Raw genomic sequence first — 16,327 nt, 5'->3', positions numbered from 1 at the left:
GGACAACTTTGTTGTAAAAGGTATATGCCACAGCACTGCATATCAAGAAGCACTAGAATGATTTTGTTGGTTTATGATGAAAATTGAATGTGTGCTAAACCCACCAGTCAACAAGTAAAACATATTTAATATTTCAGACCAGTCCCTATGCTCAAGAATTCTTGAAACTATGACAAGAAACAGAAAGCAGTACAGCCATAAATAGAGGCCCACACAGATGTCAGAGACTGAGGCCCCAGGAGGTGATGTAACTTGGCCAAGATCATATACACAATTAGTGGCAGAGCTGGACTGAAAAACCAAGCCACCTGTCTCTTAGGTGGGCACTTTTTCCAAATACCTTATGACTCCATAGCTCTATTTAGAAGTTCTCGGTGAAAATGGAGATGGGAAGTCGAATGATAGAGGCTAAAGGAATAACTTTGAAAGGTGTCAGAGAGGTGAGTTGTTAGCAGAGTTCTAAAGGAGAGAGCATGCCCTGGCAAACATGATGGAGAGGAAATTCAGGCTGGTTCCTGCCAAGTGTGGTGACTCAGAGGCTGGGCAATGCCAGGTTGATTTACTTAGCTAACTGCAAAGAGAGCAGTGGTTAGAAAGGCTCTTTGGCTATTTTAGCCCATCATCTGGCAAAGGGTCTTGCAAACCCTAGGTGATCAATACATATTACTGAATGAATACATTTTATTCTCCAAAACAAAACAAAACAAAAGCAAACTTGTGACATAGCCAGAAAATAAGATACCAAGGCAAATGAAGATAAAGAACCAGGGCTGGGGAATTCGAGTTCCTGGCAAGGGAGCCAACACACAGGTTCCAGGCTCTCACCACCAAACCTTCCCTGAAGATAACCACAGGAGAGACAGAACTGGATGGCTGAGTGCCTGTGGATGGGTAATAGTGATGAAGGGGGAGGGCTGAGGTAGCACTTCCTGGTTACACTCCTTTTTCTTCCCCTTGTTGCCCTGAGATGTCCATCACCTGGGCATTTTTACTATGGGCAGGAAAGTCTGGAGGGCAGGGCAGAGTAACTTCAAGGAAGCCCTGGAACCTGACAAAGAGTGCCTGTGATTTTCTTCTGCCACCCATCCCATGGCCTGGCAATTATAAAAGAGAATAACAGCCCTACCCCCCATGAAGAGCAGTGCCATCCACAGAGACATGGGTAGGTTCTGGAGCTGCCAGGTACACCTACGGGGAACAGGAGGCAGGCAGAGCTTAGGGTGAATCACTACAGGCTCCCTGGCTTTCCTCTCTGAAAAGCTCTTCCACCCCACCTAAACTTACCTGGAGGAGCATGAGCTCTGGCTAAACTTTCACTCCTCCCCCAACAGAAAAATAAAGACCAAGGCTGCTGATCAATCCAAGAAAATAAAACATGATCCCAAAGGAGAAAATTAGTAGAAATCTGAGGGGCACAAATTCTGAGAAAGAAAGGCAGCAAATGGGACTACCTGTATGGTAGGAAGTATAACCAGCACAACAGAAAGAGCAAGAGTTTAGAATAAGCATAATAAGTATCCTTAGAAAGATAAGAGAGGATGCTAGGAACATAAATCAGAAATAAGTGGTTGTGGAAAAGGCCCAAATAAAGAGATTCAGTATGGAAAGTTCAGTTGTTGAAATAATGAACTCACCCAATGGGTTGGATTGCAGAAAGGACTCATCTGAAGATTGAAAGAGTACATGGAAGATTGGATGAGAAACTCTTTGAAAAGTCATCAAAAGGGGAAAAGAATTTGAAAAATGAGAAGACTTAAAACACTGAAAGAATAAAAAGAGAAGTAATGACAACCACCTAAAAGGAGTCCCAATAAGAGAAAAAAAGTAAATGAAAGGGAAAAAGTATTCTAAAATATTTATCAAGAATCTTATAGAATGTACTACTCTGATGCAGGATGTCAATAGTGGGGGAGGCGATGTGTGTATGTGGGCAGGGGTGTGTGGAAAATCTCTGTGCCTCCCACTCAATTTTGCCATGAACTTAAAACAGCTTTAAAAAATAAAGTCTATTAAAAAAGAAAGAAGTAATAGAAGGAAAGAATACGAGTGCAGAATGATCAAGCAGGTGTTGCTCCCAAAAATACAAAGATAGATCAGTATCAGAAAAATGCATCATTGTAATTCATTACTTTAATACTGAAAGAGAAAAAAAAGGATATGTTCTTAACAGATGTAGAAAAATATTCAGGGCTTCCCTGGTGGCGCAGTGGTTGGGCGTCCGCGTGCCGATGCAGGGGACGCGGGTTCGTGCCCTGGTCTGGGAGGATCCCACATGCCGCGGAGCGGCTGGGCCCGTGAGCCATGGCCGCTGAGCCTGTGCATCCAGAGCCTGTGCTCCGCGACGGGAGAGGCCACAGCAGTGAGAGGCCCGCGTACAGCAAAAAAAAATATATATATATATTCAGTAAAGCAAAGTTTTTAGTAAATAAATAGTTTTTGTTGTTGTTGTTGTTGGGTGTTTTTTTGCGGTACGCGGACCTCTCACTGCTGTGGCCTCTCCCGTTGCGGAGCACAGGCTCCGGACGTGCAGGCTCAGCAGCCATGGCTCACAGGCCTAGCCGTTCTGCAGCATGTGGGATCTTCCCGGACCGGGGCACGAACCCAGTCCCCTGCATCGGCAGGCGGACTCTCAACCACTTCGCCACCAGGGAAGCCCAAATAAGTAGTATTTTATTACAAATAAAATCAATTTGAAAGCTATGAAGAAAAGAAAACTTTTCAGCTTTGCTAAGACTTTCTACCAAAAACATGCAGCGAGCATCATCGTAATAAAGATATGTAGGAACATTCTCTTTAAAATTACAAGATAAAAGCAAGAAAAAAAAAAAAAGCATAAGATTTAATTCAAAGATTGAAAAGAGAAGATATTTTAAGTGTACAGCTAATAAGATTATTACATGGAAATTTTTTAACAAGGGCAATAGACAAATTATTAGAACTCATTAGAGAGTTTAGCAGGTCTGCCAGAATAAGAATAACATAAACAAATTAATACTGGAAAAAGCAGTAGAAAATAAGATGCCATTTAAATTGCAAACTAATAGTATAAAGTGTCTAGGAATTAACCTAAAAAAGAATGCATTAAAACTTTAAGGACGAATTTTTGAAATTCCATTAAAAGATATAAAAGGAGACCTAAATAATTTCAAATAGACAGTATATTTATAAATGGGACAATTTAACATTGTCTAAATTGAGCTATAAATTTAATATAATTCCAATAAAAGTACCAGCTGAAATTTTTGAGGACTCTGATAAACTGATTCTAAAAGCTATATGGAAGAATAAAGTTTCTTGAATACCCAAGACCACTTTGTAAAAAGAAGAGCAAAATGAGGAGGGACTTTAACCACCGAATAGTCAGGTGTCACAGAGCCTCGTAATGCAACCAGTGTGTTCTGGTGAAGAAGCTGACCTAGACATAAACCCATGAATGTGTGGAACTTGGTGTGGGACAGGGATGAAACCACATTTGGAAAAATGGACTCACTGTGTGGAAAAAATAATAAAGTTTATTTCCTTAAAAAAAATACACTTTAGCTAGATTTGGATTAAAAACCTAAATGTGAAAGGTAAAACCAAAAGCCAATGGGTGGAAATGTAGTTTAGTATCTTTGTGACCCCAGAATGGAAGGATTTCATAAACAAGACTCAAAATACACAAACTGTGGATAAATTTACCCACATCAAAGTATGTTTGTGCAACAAACACATCACAAAGTTTTCAGAGATTGAAAGACTGGAGTGAGATATATTTGGTGTTGAAAACTAACAAGTGATTAATATCTAGAATATAAAAGCTATTTCTGCAAGTCAGGAAGAAGACAGGAAACACAATAGAAAAAATGAGTGAAGTATGAGAAGGGGAAAGTCACACAGCTAGTAATATGGGAAGAGAAGTTCAGCCTCATAAGAAATCAGAAAATGAAAATAAAACCACAATTAAATACCACCTTACATGTACCGGATTGGCAAAATGAGAAAGTCAGAAAATACCAAGTGCTGGTGGGGAAATGAGAACTTCTTATGCTTTTCTTGTTGGAGTGTCAACTGACTGACTATTTTAGAGATCACCCTGGCTGTATTTAGTGAAATAGGTGAATTTAGTCTATAATCAAGAAATTCTGTGCATTTAGAGAGAGAGAGAGAGAGTCACTCTTTTTTTTTTTTAAATTGGAGTATAAAATAAATGCAGAGGAAATAGGCAAACTACCTGAAAAAGAATTCAGAGTAATGATAGTAAAGATGATCCAAAATCTTGGAAATAGAATAGAGAAAATACAAGAAACATTTAACAAGGACCTAGAAGAACTAAAGAGCAAACGAACAGTTATGAACAACACAATAACTGAAATTAAAAGTACTCTAGAAGGAATCAATAGCAGAATAACTGAGGCAGAAGAACGAATAAGTGAGCTGGAAGATAGAGTGGTGGAAATAACTGCCACAGAGCAGATAAAGAAAAAAGAATGAAAAGAATGGAGGACAGTCTCAGAGACCTCTGGGACAATACTAGGCACACCAATATTCGAATTATAGGCATCCCAGAAGACAAAGAAAAAAAGAAAGGGTCTGAGAAAATATTTGAAGAGATTATAGTCGAAAACTTCCCCAACGTGGGAAAGGAAATAGTTCATCAAGTCCAGGAAGCACAGAGAGTCCCATACAGGATAAACCCAGGGAGAAACATGCCGAGACACATAATCAAACTAACAAAAATTAAACACAAAGAAAAAATATTAAAAGCAGCAAGGGAAAAGCAACAAATAACATACAAGGGAATCCCCATAAGGTTAACAGCTGATCTTTCAACAGAAGTTCTACAGGCCAAAAAAGAGAGTGGCAAAATATGTTTAAAGTGATGAAAGGGGAAAACCTACAACAAAGATTACTCTACCCCGCAAGGATATCATTCAGATTCGACAGAGAAATCAAAAGCTTTACAGACAAGCAAAAGTTAAGAGAATTCAGCACCACCAAACCAACTTTACAACAAATGCTAAAGGAACTTCTCTAGGCAGGAAACACAAGAGAAGGAAAAGACTTGTAAAAACAAACCCAAAACAAGAAAATGGTAATAGTAACATACATATCAATCGTTACCTTAAGTGTAAATGGATTAAATGCCTCAAACAAAAGACACAGACTGGCTGAATGGATACAAAAACAAGACCCATATATGTGCTGTCTACAAGAGACCCACTTCAGACCTAGGGACACATACAGACTGAAAGTGAGGGGATGGAAAAAGATATTCCATGCAAATGGAAATCAAAAGAAAGCTGGAGTAGCAATACTCATATCAGATGAAATAGACTTTAAAATAAAGACTATTACAAGAGACAAGGAAGGACAATATATAATGATCAACGGATCAATCCAAGACAAAGATATAATAATTGTAAATATCTATGCATCCAACATAGGAGCACCTCAATACATAACGCAAATGCTAACAGCCATAAAAGGGGAAATCAACAGTAACACAATCATAGTAGGGGACTTTAACACCCCACTTACACCAATGGACAGATCATCCAAACAGAAATAAATAAGGAAACACAAGCTTTAAATGACACATTATACCAGATGGACTTAGTTGATATTTACAGGACATTCCACCCAAAAACAACAGAATACACTTTCTTCTCAAGTGCACACAGAACATTCTCCAGGATAGATCACATCATGTGTCACAAATCAAACCTTGGTAAATTTAAGAAAATTGAAATCGTATCAAGCATCATTTCTGACCACAGCGCTATGAGACTAGATATCAATTACAGGAATAAAAACTTTTAAAATGCACACATATGGAGGCTAAACAATACGCTACTAAACAGCCAAGAGATCACTGAAGAAATCAAAGAGGAAATCAAAAAATACTGAGAAACAAGTGACAATGAAAACACGACGACCCAAAACCTATGGAATGCAGCAAAAGTAGTACTAAGAGGGAACTTTATAGCAATACAATCCTACCTCAAGAAACAAGAAAAATCTCAAATAAACAACCTAACCTTATACCTAAAGCAATTAGAGAAAGAAGAAGAACAACAACAAAAAAAAACCCAAAGTTAGTAGAAGGAAAGAAATCATAAAGATCAGATCAGAAACAAATGAAAAACAAATGAAGGAAACAGTAGCAAAGATCAAGAAAACTAAAAGCTGGTTCTTTGAAAAGATGAACAAAATTGATAAACCATTAGCAGACTCATCAAGAGAAAAAGGGAGAAGACTCAAATCGACAGAATTAGAAATGAAAAAGGAGAAGTAACAACTGACACTGAAGAAGTACAAAGGATCATGAGAGATTACTACAAACAAGTATATGCCAATAAAATGGACAACCTGGAAGAAATGGACAAATTCTTAGAAAAGCACAACCTTCTGAGACTGAACCAGGAAGAAATAGAAAATATAAACAGACCAATCACAAGCACTGAAATTGAAACTGTGATTTAAAATCTTCCAACAAACAAAAGCCCAGGACCAGATGGCTTCACGGGTGAATTCTATCAAACATTTAGAGAAGAGCTAATACCTATCCTTCTCAAACTCTTCCAAAATATAGCAGAGGGAGGAACACTCCCCAACTCATTCTACCAGGCCACCATCACCCTGATACCAAAACCAGACAAAAATGTCACAAAAAAAGAAAACTACAGGCCAATATCTCTGATGAACATAGATGCAAAAATCCTCATCAAAATACTAGCAAACAGAATCCAAGAGCACATTAAAAGGATCATACACCATGATCAAGTGGGGTTTATTCCAGGAATGCAAGAATTCTTCAGTATAAACAACAATCAATGTGATATACCATATTAACAAACTGAAGGATATAAACCATATGATAATCTCAATAGATACAGAAAAAGTTTTTCACAAAATTCAACACCCATTTATAATAAAAACTCTCCAGAAAGTGGGCATAGAGGGAACTTACCTCAACATAATAAAGGCCATATATGACAAACCCACAGCCAACATCATTCTCAATGGTGAAAAACTGAAACCACTTCCACTAAGATCAGGAACAAGACAAGGATGTCCACTCTCACCACTATTATTCAACATAGTTTTGGAAGTCCTAGCCACGGCAATCAGAGAAGAAAAAGAAATAAAAGGAATCCAAATTGGAAAAGAAGATGTAAAACTGTCACTGTTTGCAGATGACATGATACTATACATAGAGAACCCTAAAGATGCTACCAGAAAACTTCTAGAGCTAATCAATGAATTTGGTAAAGTAGCAGGATACAAAGTTAATGCACAGAAATCTCTTGCATTCTTATACACTAATGATGAAAAATCTGAAAGAGAAATTAAGGAAACACTCCCATTGACCGTTGCAACAAAAAGAATAAAATACCGAGGAATAAACCTACCTAAGGAGACAAAAGACCTGTATGCAGAAAACTATGACACTGATGAAAGAAATTAAAGGTGATAGAAACAGATGGGGAGATAGACCACGTTCTTGGATTGGAAAAATCAACATTGTGAAAATGACTATACTACCCAAAGCAATCTACAGATTCAATGCAATCCCTATCAAACTACCAGTGGTATTTTTCACAGAACTAGGACAAAAAATTTCACAATTTGTATGGAAACACAAAAGACCCCGAATAGCCAAAGCAATCTTGAGAAAGAAAAACAGAGCTAGAGGAATCAGGCTCCTGGACTTCAGACTCTACTACAACGCTACAGTAATTAAGACAGTATGGTACTGGCACAAAAACAGAAATATAGATCAATGGTACAGGATAGAGAGCCCAGAGATAAACCCACGCACTTATGGTCACCTTATCTTTGACAAAGGAGGCAAGAATATACAATGGAGAAAAGACAGCCTCTTCAATAAGTGGAGCTGGGAAAACTGGACAGCTACATGGAAAAGAATGAAATTAGAACACTCCCTAACACCGTACACAAAAATAAACTCAAAATGGATTAAAGACCTAAATGTAAGGCCAGACACTATAAAACTCTTTGAGGAAAACATAGGCAGAACACTCTGACATAAATCACAGCAAGATTTTTTTGACCGACCTCCTAGAGTAATGGAAATAAAATAAAAAATAAACAAATGGGGCCTAATGAAACTTAAAAGCTCTTGCACAGCAAAGGAAACCATAAACAAGACGAAAAGACAACCCTCAGAATGGGAGAAAATATTTGCAAACAAAGTAACTGACAAAGGATTAATCTCCAAAATATATAAGCAACTCATGCAGCTCAATATCAAAACAACAAACAATCCAATCTAAAAATGGGCAGAAGACCTAAATAGACATTTCTCCAAAGAAGACATACAGATTGCCAACCGACATGTGAAAAGATGCTCAACATCACTAATCATTAGAGAAATGCAAATCAAAACCACAATGAGGTATTACCTCACATCAGTCAGAATGGCCATCATCAAAAAATCTACAAACAATAAATGCTGGAGAGGGTGTAGAGAAAAGGGAACCCTCCTGCACTGTTGGTGAGAATATTAATTGATACAGCCACTTTGGAGAACAGTATGGACGTTCCTTAAAAAACTAAAAATAGAACTATTATATGACCCAGCAATCCCACTACTGTGCATATACCCTGAGAAAACCATAATTCAAAAAGAGTCATGTACCACAGTGTTCATTGCAGCACTATTTACAATAACAAGGACTTGGAAGCAACCTAAGTGTCCATCGACAGATGAATGGATAAAGAAGATGTGGCACATATATACAATGGAATATTACTCAGCCATAAAAAGAAATGAAATTGAGTTATTTGTAGTGAGGTGGATGGACCTAGAGTCTGTCATACAGAGTGAAGTCAGAAAGAGAAAAACAAATACCGTATGCTAACGCACATATATGGAATCTAAAAAAATGGTACTGATGAACCTAGTGGCAGGGCAGGAATAAAGATGCAGACGTAGAGAACAGACTTGAGGACACCGGAGGGGAAGGGGAAGGTGGGACGAAGTGAGAGAATAGCACTGACATCTATACACTACCAAATGTAAAATGGATAGCTAGTGGGAAGCATCTGCATAGCACAGGGAGATCAGCTCAGTGCTAGAGGGGTGGGATAGGGAGGATGGGAGGGAGGCTTAAGAGGGAGGGGATATGAACATATATGTATACTTATAGCTGATTCACTTTGTTGTACAACAGAAACTAACGCAACATTGTAAAGCAATTATACTCCAATAAAGATATTAAAAAAATTTTTTAATATATTGGAGTATAGTTGCTTTACAATATTGTGTTAGTTTCTGCTGTACAGCAAATTGAATCAGTTATATATATATATATATATATATATATATATATATATATATATATACATATATATATATATATATACACTCTTTTTTAGATTTCCTTCCCATTTAGGTCACCACAGAGCACTGAGTAGAGGTTCCTGTGCTATACAGCAGATTCTCATTAGTTATCTGTTTTATATATAGTAGTGTATATATGTCAATCCCAATCTCCCAGTTCATCCCACCCACCCTTTCCCTCCTTGATAACCATAAGTTTGTTTTCTAATCTGTGACTCAGTTTTTGCCCTGCAGATAAATTCATCTGAACAATTTTTCTAGATTCCATATATAAATGATATATGATATTTGTCTTTCTCTTTCTGACTTACTTCACTCTATATGACAATCTCTAGGTCCATCCACATTGCTGCAAATGGCATTATTTCGTTCCTCTTTATGGCTGAGTAATATTCCATTGTATTAATATATATGTACCACATCTTCTTTATCCATTCCTCTGTCGATGGACATTTAGGTTGCTTCCATGTCCTGGCTATTGTAAACATGAATATCGGGGTGCATGCATCCTTTCAAGTCATGGTTTTCTCTGGATATATGCACAGAAGTGGGATTGCTGGGTCATATGGTAGCTCTATTTTTAGTTTTTTAACGAACCTTCATACTGTTCTCCATAGTGGCTTTACCAATTTACATTCCCACCAACAGTGTAGGAGGGTGAGAGAGACACTTTTGCACAGGCACACATGAGGACATGCTAGAGAATGTTCATTGCATCCTTGTTTGTGTTGGCAAAAAGTTGGAAGGAAGCTACTGCTTGTCACTTGGAGACTGGACAAAGACAGGGTTGAGGCAGCAGTCTGAAGGAATGAGCTGGATTTTCATATAGCAGCAGGATGGATGTATCCTGGAAACATAATGTTGAGTGAAATAAAAAGTTAGCAAATGCATTAGATTTACTCCAAACATGTTTCATGAAAATTCAACACACCAGCATAAAGCAACACTAATTCTCAAGGACACATATATATGTAAATAAACATATGGGAGGTGGATTAGAAGGATGCATATTATATTCACTAGAGCAGGTACCTTTGGGGACACAGAAATGGGAAGTGAAATGGAAGGTGAAGGGGAAAATAATTTCATAAATAACACTACATAGGGTCCTGGCACTGATCTGAGAAGCTGGATGAACAAAATCTGTGAACCTGCAGTTCTTTAAAAGAAATCGGTTCTTGCTACAACTTTGCTGGGTTGAGTTGTTGTTTTCTATGTCTTTATCCACTGTGATTTTTATTTTTACTCCTCCCCCTCTTTCCCCATAAAGGGTTGCTGGCTCCTCAACAGGTCTCAGCAAACTCAGAGGGCGTGGACAACCTCATGGTGACATGGACACCTCCAGAGAAAGCTGCCGCTGCTGTGCAGGAGTATGTGGTGGAATGGAGGGAACTCCATCCGGGGGCCAGCACGCAGCCCCCTCTAGGCTGGCTGTGGAGTCCCCCCTACAACCTGTCTGCTCTGATTTCAGGTACTTAATTATTCACCTTCCTTCTAGAGGGTTTCTAAGTTCACGTTTTTTGAGGAAATTGCAGGTGGGAACCCAGAGTCATGCCTTCAGTTACAGGCAGCTGCATGAGAAGAAGGATAGTGATGACCTAGAGCCCATCAGGATGCACCACTGCAGCCATAGAAGACTCACTGATTAACTAAAAACTCTAGAATTTATGGAAAACTTATGTGCCTGATACAGTGCCGTATAAGATGACTGAATAATGAACCCAACAGGCATGGCTGAGAGCTAAGTAGTAGCCAGTCAGTGTGATGGACACCTTGCATTTGGGAGTTCATTTAATTTTGAGAACAGTCATGTGTAGCAAGACTTATTATACCCATTGTACAGATGAGGAAACCAGAAGATCTTTCATTTCCAATTCTGCTACTTACTAGTTGTGTGATAACAAATCCAGAATTATCTATATGATAATTGGTGTCTCTAGTCCTCAAATTCTGAATCTGTCAGTGGTTAAAATCAAGTGATAGAAAGTGTCTGAAAATGTATTCAAATAATTGGACAGAAGTTAATCAATGCCTTTTCTTTTTTTTTTACAATTTCATTTTACCCTTGGAGCAAGCACATCCTAAATTTCTGTATCATGCAATATGAATTTAAACGAAAAAGAAATCTCACAAATAGTCACCCATTCAATCCTGAGCATAAACCGCATTGGACAATTGGAAAACAAGGTAGCCAAAGGCTCATTTAATCATTTTTATAAATGATTGTTGTGGTGCACATCTTCCTCCCGTCAGAGTCTGACACTTGCCCTTTAGCTTTCATCATAGCAATCCCTAAATGGGGCTTGCCATTCCTGACCAGTGAAAAGAATCCTTAACCTCTTCTCTCAGAGGAGAGATCTAGTCCTAGTCACACAGCAGGCAGTTGACATTTGCCAAACAAACGTTAAAGGGCAAGGTCTCAGGTTTATTTTTTTTCAAGTTCTTAATTCACAAACTCTGAAGTGTCTTACTCTGTCTGTTAGCCACAGTCAGCTTCTTCTTTTTTTATTTTTTTTATTTTTATTTTTGGCTGTGTTGGGTCTTTGTTGCTGCACGCAGGCTTTCTCTAGTTGCGGCGAGTGGGGGCTACTCTTCGTTGCGGTGCGCGGGCTCCTCATTGCGGTGGCTTCTCTTGTTGCGGAGCACGGGCTCTAGGCGTGCGGGCTTCAGTAGTTGCAGCAGTGGGGCTCAGTAGTTGTGACTTGCGAGCTCTAGAGCGCAGGCTCAGTAGTTGTGGCACACAGGCTTAGTTGCTCTGTGGCATGTGGGATCTTCCCGGACCAGGGCTCGAACCTGTGTCCCCTGCATTGGCAGGCAGATTCTTAACCACTGCGCCACAAGGGAAGCCCCACAGTCAGCTTCTAAGATTGTTTTGTGTTTAAAGTACTCAGAGGCCTCCCTTACTTACCGATGAATATGTTACCAAAAACCTATTAGTGAAATTCTTCTTATTTTAATTTTCCCAAAGAGAAATGGTATTATTTGCATATCAAAGTTAGGTTAGTTAGGGCTTCCCTGGTGGCTCAGTGGTTGAGATTCCGCCTGCCGATGCAGGGGAGGTGGGTTCGAGCCCCGGTCCACAAGGATCCCGCATGCCGTGGGGCGACTAGGCCCGTGAGCCATGGCCACAGAGCCTGCGCGTCCGGAGCCTGTGCTCCGCAATGGGAGAGGCCGCAGCAGTGAGAGGCCCACGTACCGCAAAAACAAAACAAACAAACAACAACAAAAAAAAGAGTATGGGCTTCATCCACCAGCAGCAAAGGCTAAGGAATTTTTGAGGTAGGGAGCAGACAATGATTAGGGGGTGTTCAGGTAAGAATTAGCCAGTAAAACAGGAGTTCCTAAGGTCAGGACTGGGGAACAAGCTTGCTAGGGCTCTGCTCTTCATAGAAAGGAAAATGTCAGCTAAGTTATGGAGCCACATTTTCCTCCCTCCTCCACTAAGGGTAGGCTGTTCATAAGAAGGAACCCACAGCTTCTGATGCAGCAGCTCCCCAAGGCCTCTGCCCTGAACTCACACTTTGCATGGCAAAATGCAACGAAACCATTTGCCTAATGAGCTCATCTGGAACTCCCACATGGCACAGTGGTTGGTGGGTCCCTTCCAGAACTAGCGACAGAGCAGCCAGGCACCAGCCTCTCCCAAATGAAATGATTCCATATTCCGTGTTGCCCTCGGAGCTTCTGGGTCTGGAGGCTACCCACAAAGTATCTTTGGATTACAGGACTAAGCTGATTGCAGCCTCGCTCCATTTCACTCGGTTCATGGATACGAGTTGGAACTCACCCATGGTGTGAGTTTTGATTTCCTCGTGGTCCCTTCTGACGGTACTGGTTGCACGTCTGCGCTTCATATACTACCTACTTGCTGGAATATTTAAGGGACAATGGATTTTTATATAACACACACACTAGTAAATTATTTTGTGATGTAAAATTCTTCTTCCCAAAAAAGAAAATGTTAAACCCTAATCAATTGTCAGTGTAGGGGACCAGACCTACCTATGGCAGGGCATTGAACAATATGGGAGAGAGTCCTTACCCTGACCACATGAGACTACAGTTAGGTACCTAACAGAAGTAATCTTTTTCCTTTAAACTTTCATTGGGAGTTTAAAGATATGTCATGGGCAGTATCTATGAGAGGGGACTTTTCTTTACAGGAAGTAGAAATCTGAGATTCATGGAAATAGGGAGTTCGGGAAGGGAAGAGTGACTTGCCAGTAAACTTCATGACTGACAGAAAACTGCCAAGTGTGGCACTTTAAAAGCTAGGAAGGAGGGCTTCCCTGGTGGTGCAGTGGTTGAGAGGGATGCAGGGGACACGCGTTCGTGCCCCGGTCCGGGAGGATCCCACATGCCGCGGAGAGTCTGGGCCCGTGAGCCGTGGCCGCTGAGCCTGCGCGTCCGGAGCCTGCGCGTCCGGAGCCTGTGCTCCACAACGGAGGAGGCCACGACAGTGAGAGCCCCGCGTACCGCAAAAAAAAAAAAAAAAAAAAAGTAGGAAGGAGTATTAACATTCCCAGGTATCTTCCTAATCTTCCAAGCTGTGAAACAACTGAGATCTGAGTGGAACATGGTACGAGGAGTGGGGGAAGTGGGGGAACAAGGGGTAGATTGCACTGAGCACCCCTGATTAGTCACGCCTGAATGTGTCATCCCATGTTGCCCTGTCAGAGCCTGATAAGCATCTAGGGAATTAGAAGAGCCGTTCCGGTGCTATGTCTGCAAAACACCACCCTTACTTTTCTGTAAACAGCAAATAATTTATTTGTAAAAGTCAAAGTTTTTCCTTGAAGGTGAGTTTTGTTTCAGAAGCTGTCTGTGTGGTTTTCTTTAAATCCTTGTTTCACCCGGAGTAGCGTCTGTCTTTATGTCTTGCAGAAAACATAAAACCCTACATCTGTTATGAAATCCGCGTGCATGCACTTTCAGGGGACCAGGGAGGATGCAACTCCATCCGGGGTAACTCTAAGCACAAAGGTGAGTCTTGGGACCTTTTGCCCAATTTTGCTGTAGTTTAATGGTTTGGATTTGGAGGGTGACAAAAGCCTCCTGTGTTCTACTTCACAGCACCACTGAGTGGCCCCCACATTAATGCCATCTCAGAGGAAAAAGGGAGCATTTTAATTTCATGGAACGAAATTCCAGCCCGGGAGCAAATGGGCTGCATCCTCCATTACAGGATATATTGGAAGGAACAGGACTCCGATTCCCAGCCTCAGCTTTGTGGTATGTGTGAGAAACAAAGCCAGCAGGGTCTTTCTTGTTTAGATGTTGGGAAAACACAAGGGTGTGCAAGTGCTAGCACCATACCTGGCACTTAGGAGGTGCTCCATAAATATATGTGAAATTAATTGAATGAAGAAAAATAGACATCTAAACACACACACACACTCACACACACAAAGTTACTGAATATGTGTTACGTGCCAAGCAAATTGAAGAAATGAAGTTACTGGACGAGGCTTTCAAGGAGCTTACTCATATGGGGAGATAGCATTTCAAAAAGCAATAAGTGTGCTTTGATACTATTATATAGACCCTTGAGGCTTGCAGGAAATGCATTTGGAGAATCTTCGAATCACCACACTTGCAAATATCATCATAGCATATTATTTTCTCCTTAAATGGATAAAATACAATTTAAGTAACTCCTTATGACCCGTAATTACGCTGTAAGACTAAAGCAATTAAATTCTGGCTGGAGCATTATCTCAAATGATTTCATCACTCGTTCACCGAGCAGTTCCAAGTCACTTGCCAGATTTAATGTTCTAATCTTTGATTTACTCAGTTTTGTTTTGTTTTTCCTGGCTTGAGCTTCCCTTTAGTATTTCATAGGCAGCTGGCTTTCTTTCGGGAGCATTTATCATAAAGAAGCAACCATTTTATTCCTTCGTGAGAACTATTAGGTCCAAGAAGAATATAACAAAGCCAGCCTGAGATGTAGGTGTCAGAGGGCTGCCTGCAGAGTGATTTTTACCTGGGAAACCTGAGGAATTGGTCCTCTCTCTTGACCTTAGATCTGCAGTACTGCTTCTCTAAAAGTTATGACTTTTAAAGCTAATTAATTTCTTATTACATAAATAATACTTGTATATAGTAAAAGCATTCAAATAGTTCAAAAAGATATAAAGTGGAAATTATCCCTTCCTCCATACTTAGGCTGTTAGCAGTTCTTTGTGTGTTCGTCCAGAAAAAAACTTAATGCATACACTAGCATACATTTGGGATAAACATCTGTATTTTGATCTGCATCTTACTTTTGCCTCTCAATAATGCATACTGAGATCTTTCCACATCAATCCATGTGGACTTGTCTCATTCTTTTTTTAACAGCTTTATAGTATTCCACTGTAAGATCTTACAATAATCAGCTTAATAATCCACCATTGTTAAATACAGCAGATCACTGAACAGAACTGCTCCCCACTGTCGGGGTCAGTTCTGAAATGCACCAAAGGTGATGAATCAATTGATCTCGTCATGAGCCATTTGGAATACTTCATATGAAATTTGCTCCCCCCTCAATTTTTCATTTTGACAGAATTTAAACCAAGATACTTATTTACAACAAGATCAACATCGTTAGATGGTTCTTAAATCTGCTCTTGTAGATGTTGAAGAAATTACCTACCTTTTTTGCACCAAATCTGATGAATCTAAAGTCTGTGTAAGGGTATTTTAAAATAAGTTTAAAGGGGAGAAGGTGCAGATTCAAAGCCCTGTTTTGTACCAGTTTTAGATGGTTTCCCTTTTAGCACTTACAGATGAACAAAGACCTGTTCCCTATCTTCGGAGAGCTCGCAGTGCACCCAGGGAGATGGAAAAGTACTCAAAAGTGATATGTAAGTGCTGTAATCAAGGACTGACACCTACTATTGCATTGGGCAACCAGAAATCATTGGCAAATCCACAAGTGCCATTTCTAGAGAGTGGTAGAGGGCAGTAGGTTGAGGAGGAGGGAAAAAGAAA

General features: G+C 39.9%; 1 protein-coding gene across 1 annotated transcript in view; it reads left to right on the top strand.

Annotated features, from left to right (window-relative positions):
- Positions 1 to 16,327, top strand: part of IL12RB2 (interleukin 12 receptor subunit beta 2) — an 84,278-nt gene that overhangs the window by 50,114 nt on the left and 17,837 nt on the right. The window contains exons 10-12 of the mRNA XM_019919342.3: positions 10,620 to 10,820; positions 14,234 to 14,332; positions 14,423 to 14,581. Of these exons, the coding sequence (XP_019774901.1) occupies positions 10,620 to 10,820; positions 14,234 to 14,332; positions 14,423 to 14,581 (459 nt within the window). The remainder of the gene's footprint in view (positions 1 to 10,619; positions 10,821 to 14,233; positions 14,333 to 14,422; positions 14,582 to 16,327) is intronic.

Source organism: Tursiops truncatus, chromosome 1, assembly GCF_011762595.2.
Source record: "Tursiops truncatus isolate mTurTru1 chromosome 1, mTurTru1.mat.Y, whole genome shotgun sequence".
In the NCBI taxonomy this organism is placed as follows: Eukaryota; Metazoa; Chordata; class Mammalia; order Artiodactyla; family Delphinidae; genus Tursiops; species Tursiops truncatus.
This window is presented reverse-complemented; position numbering and strand designations above follow the sequence as displayed.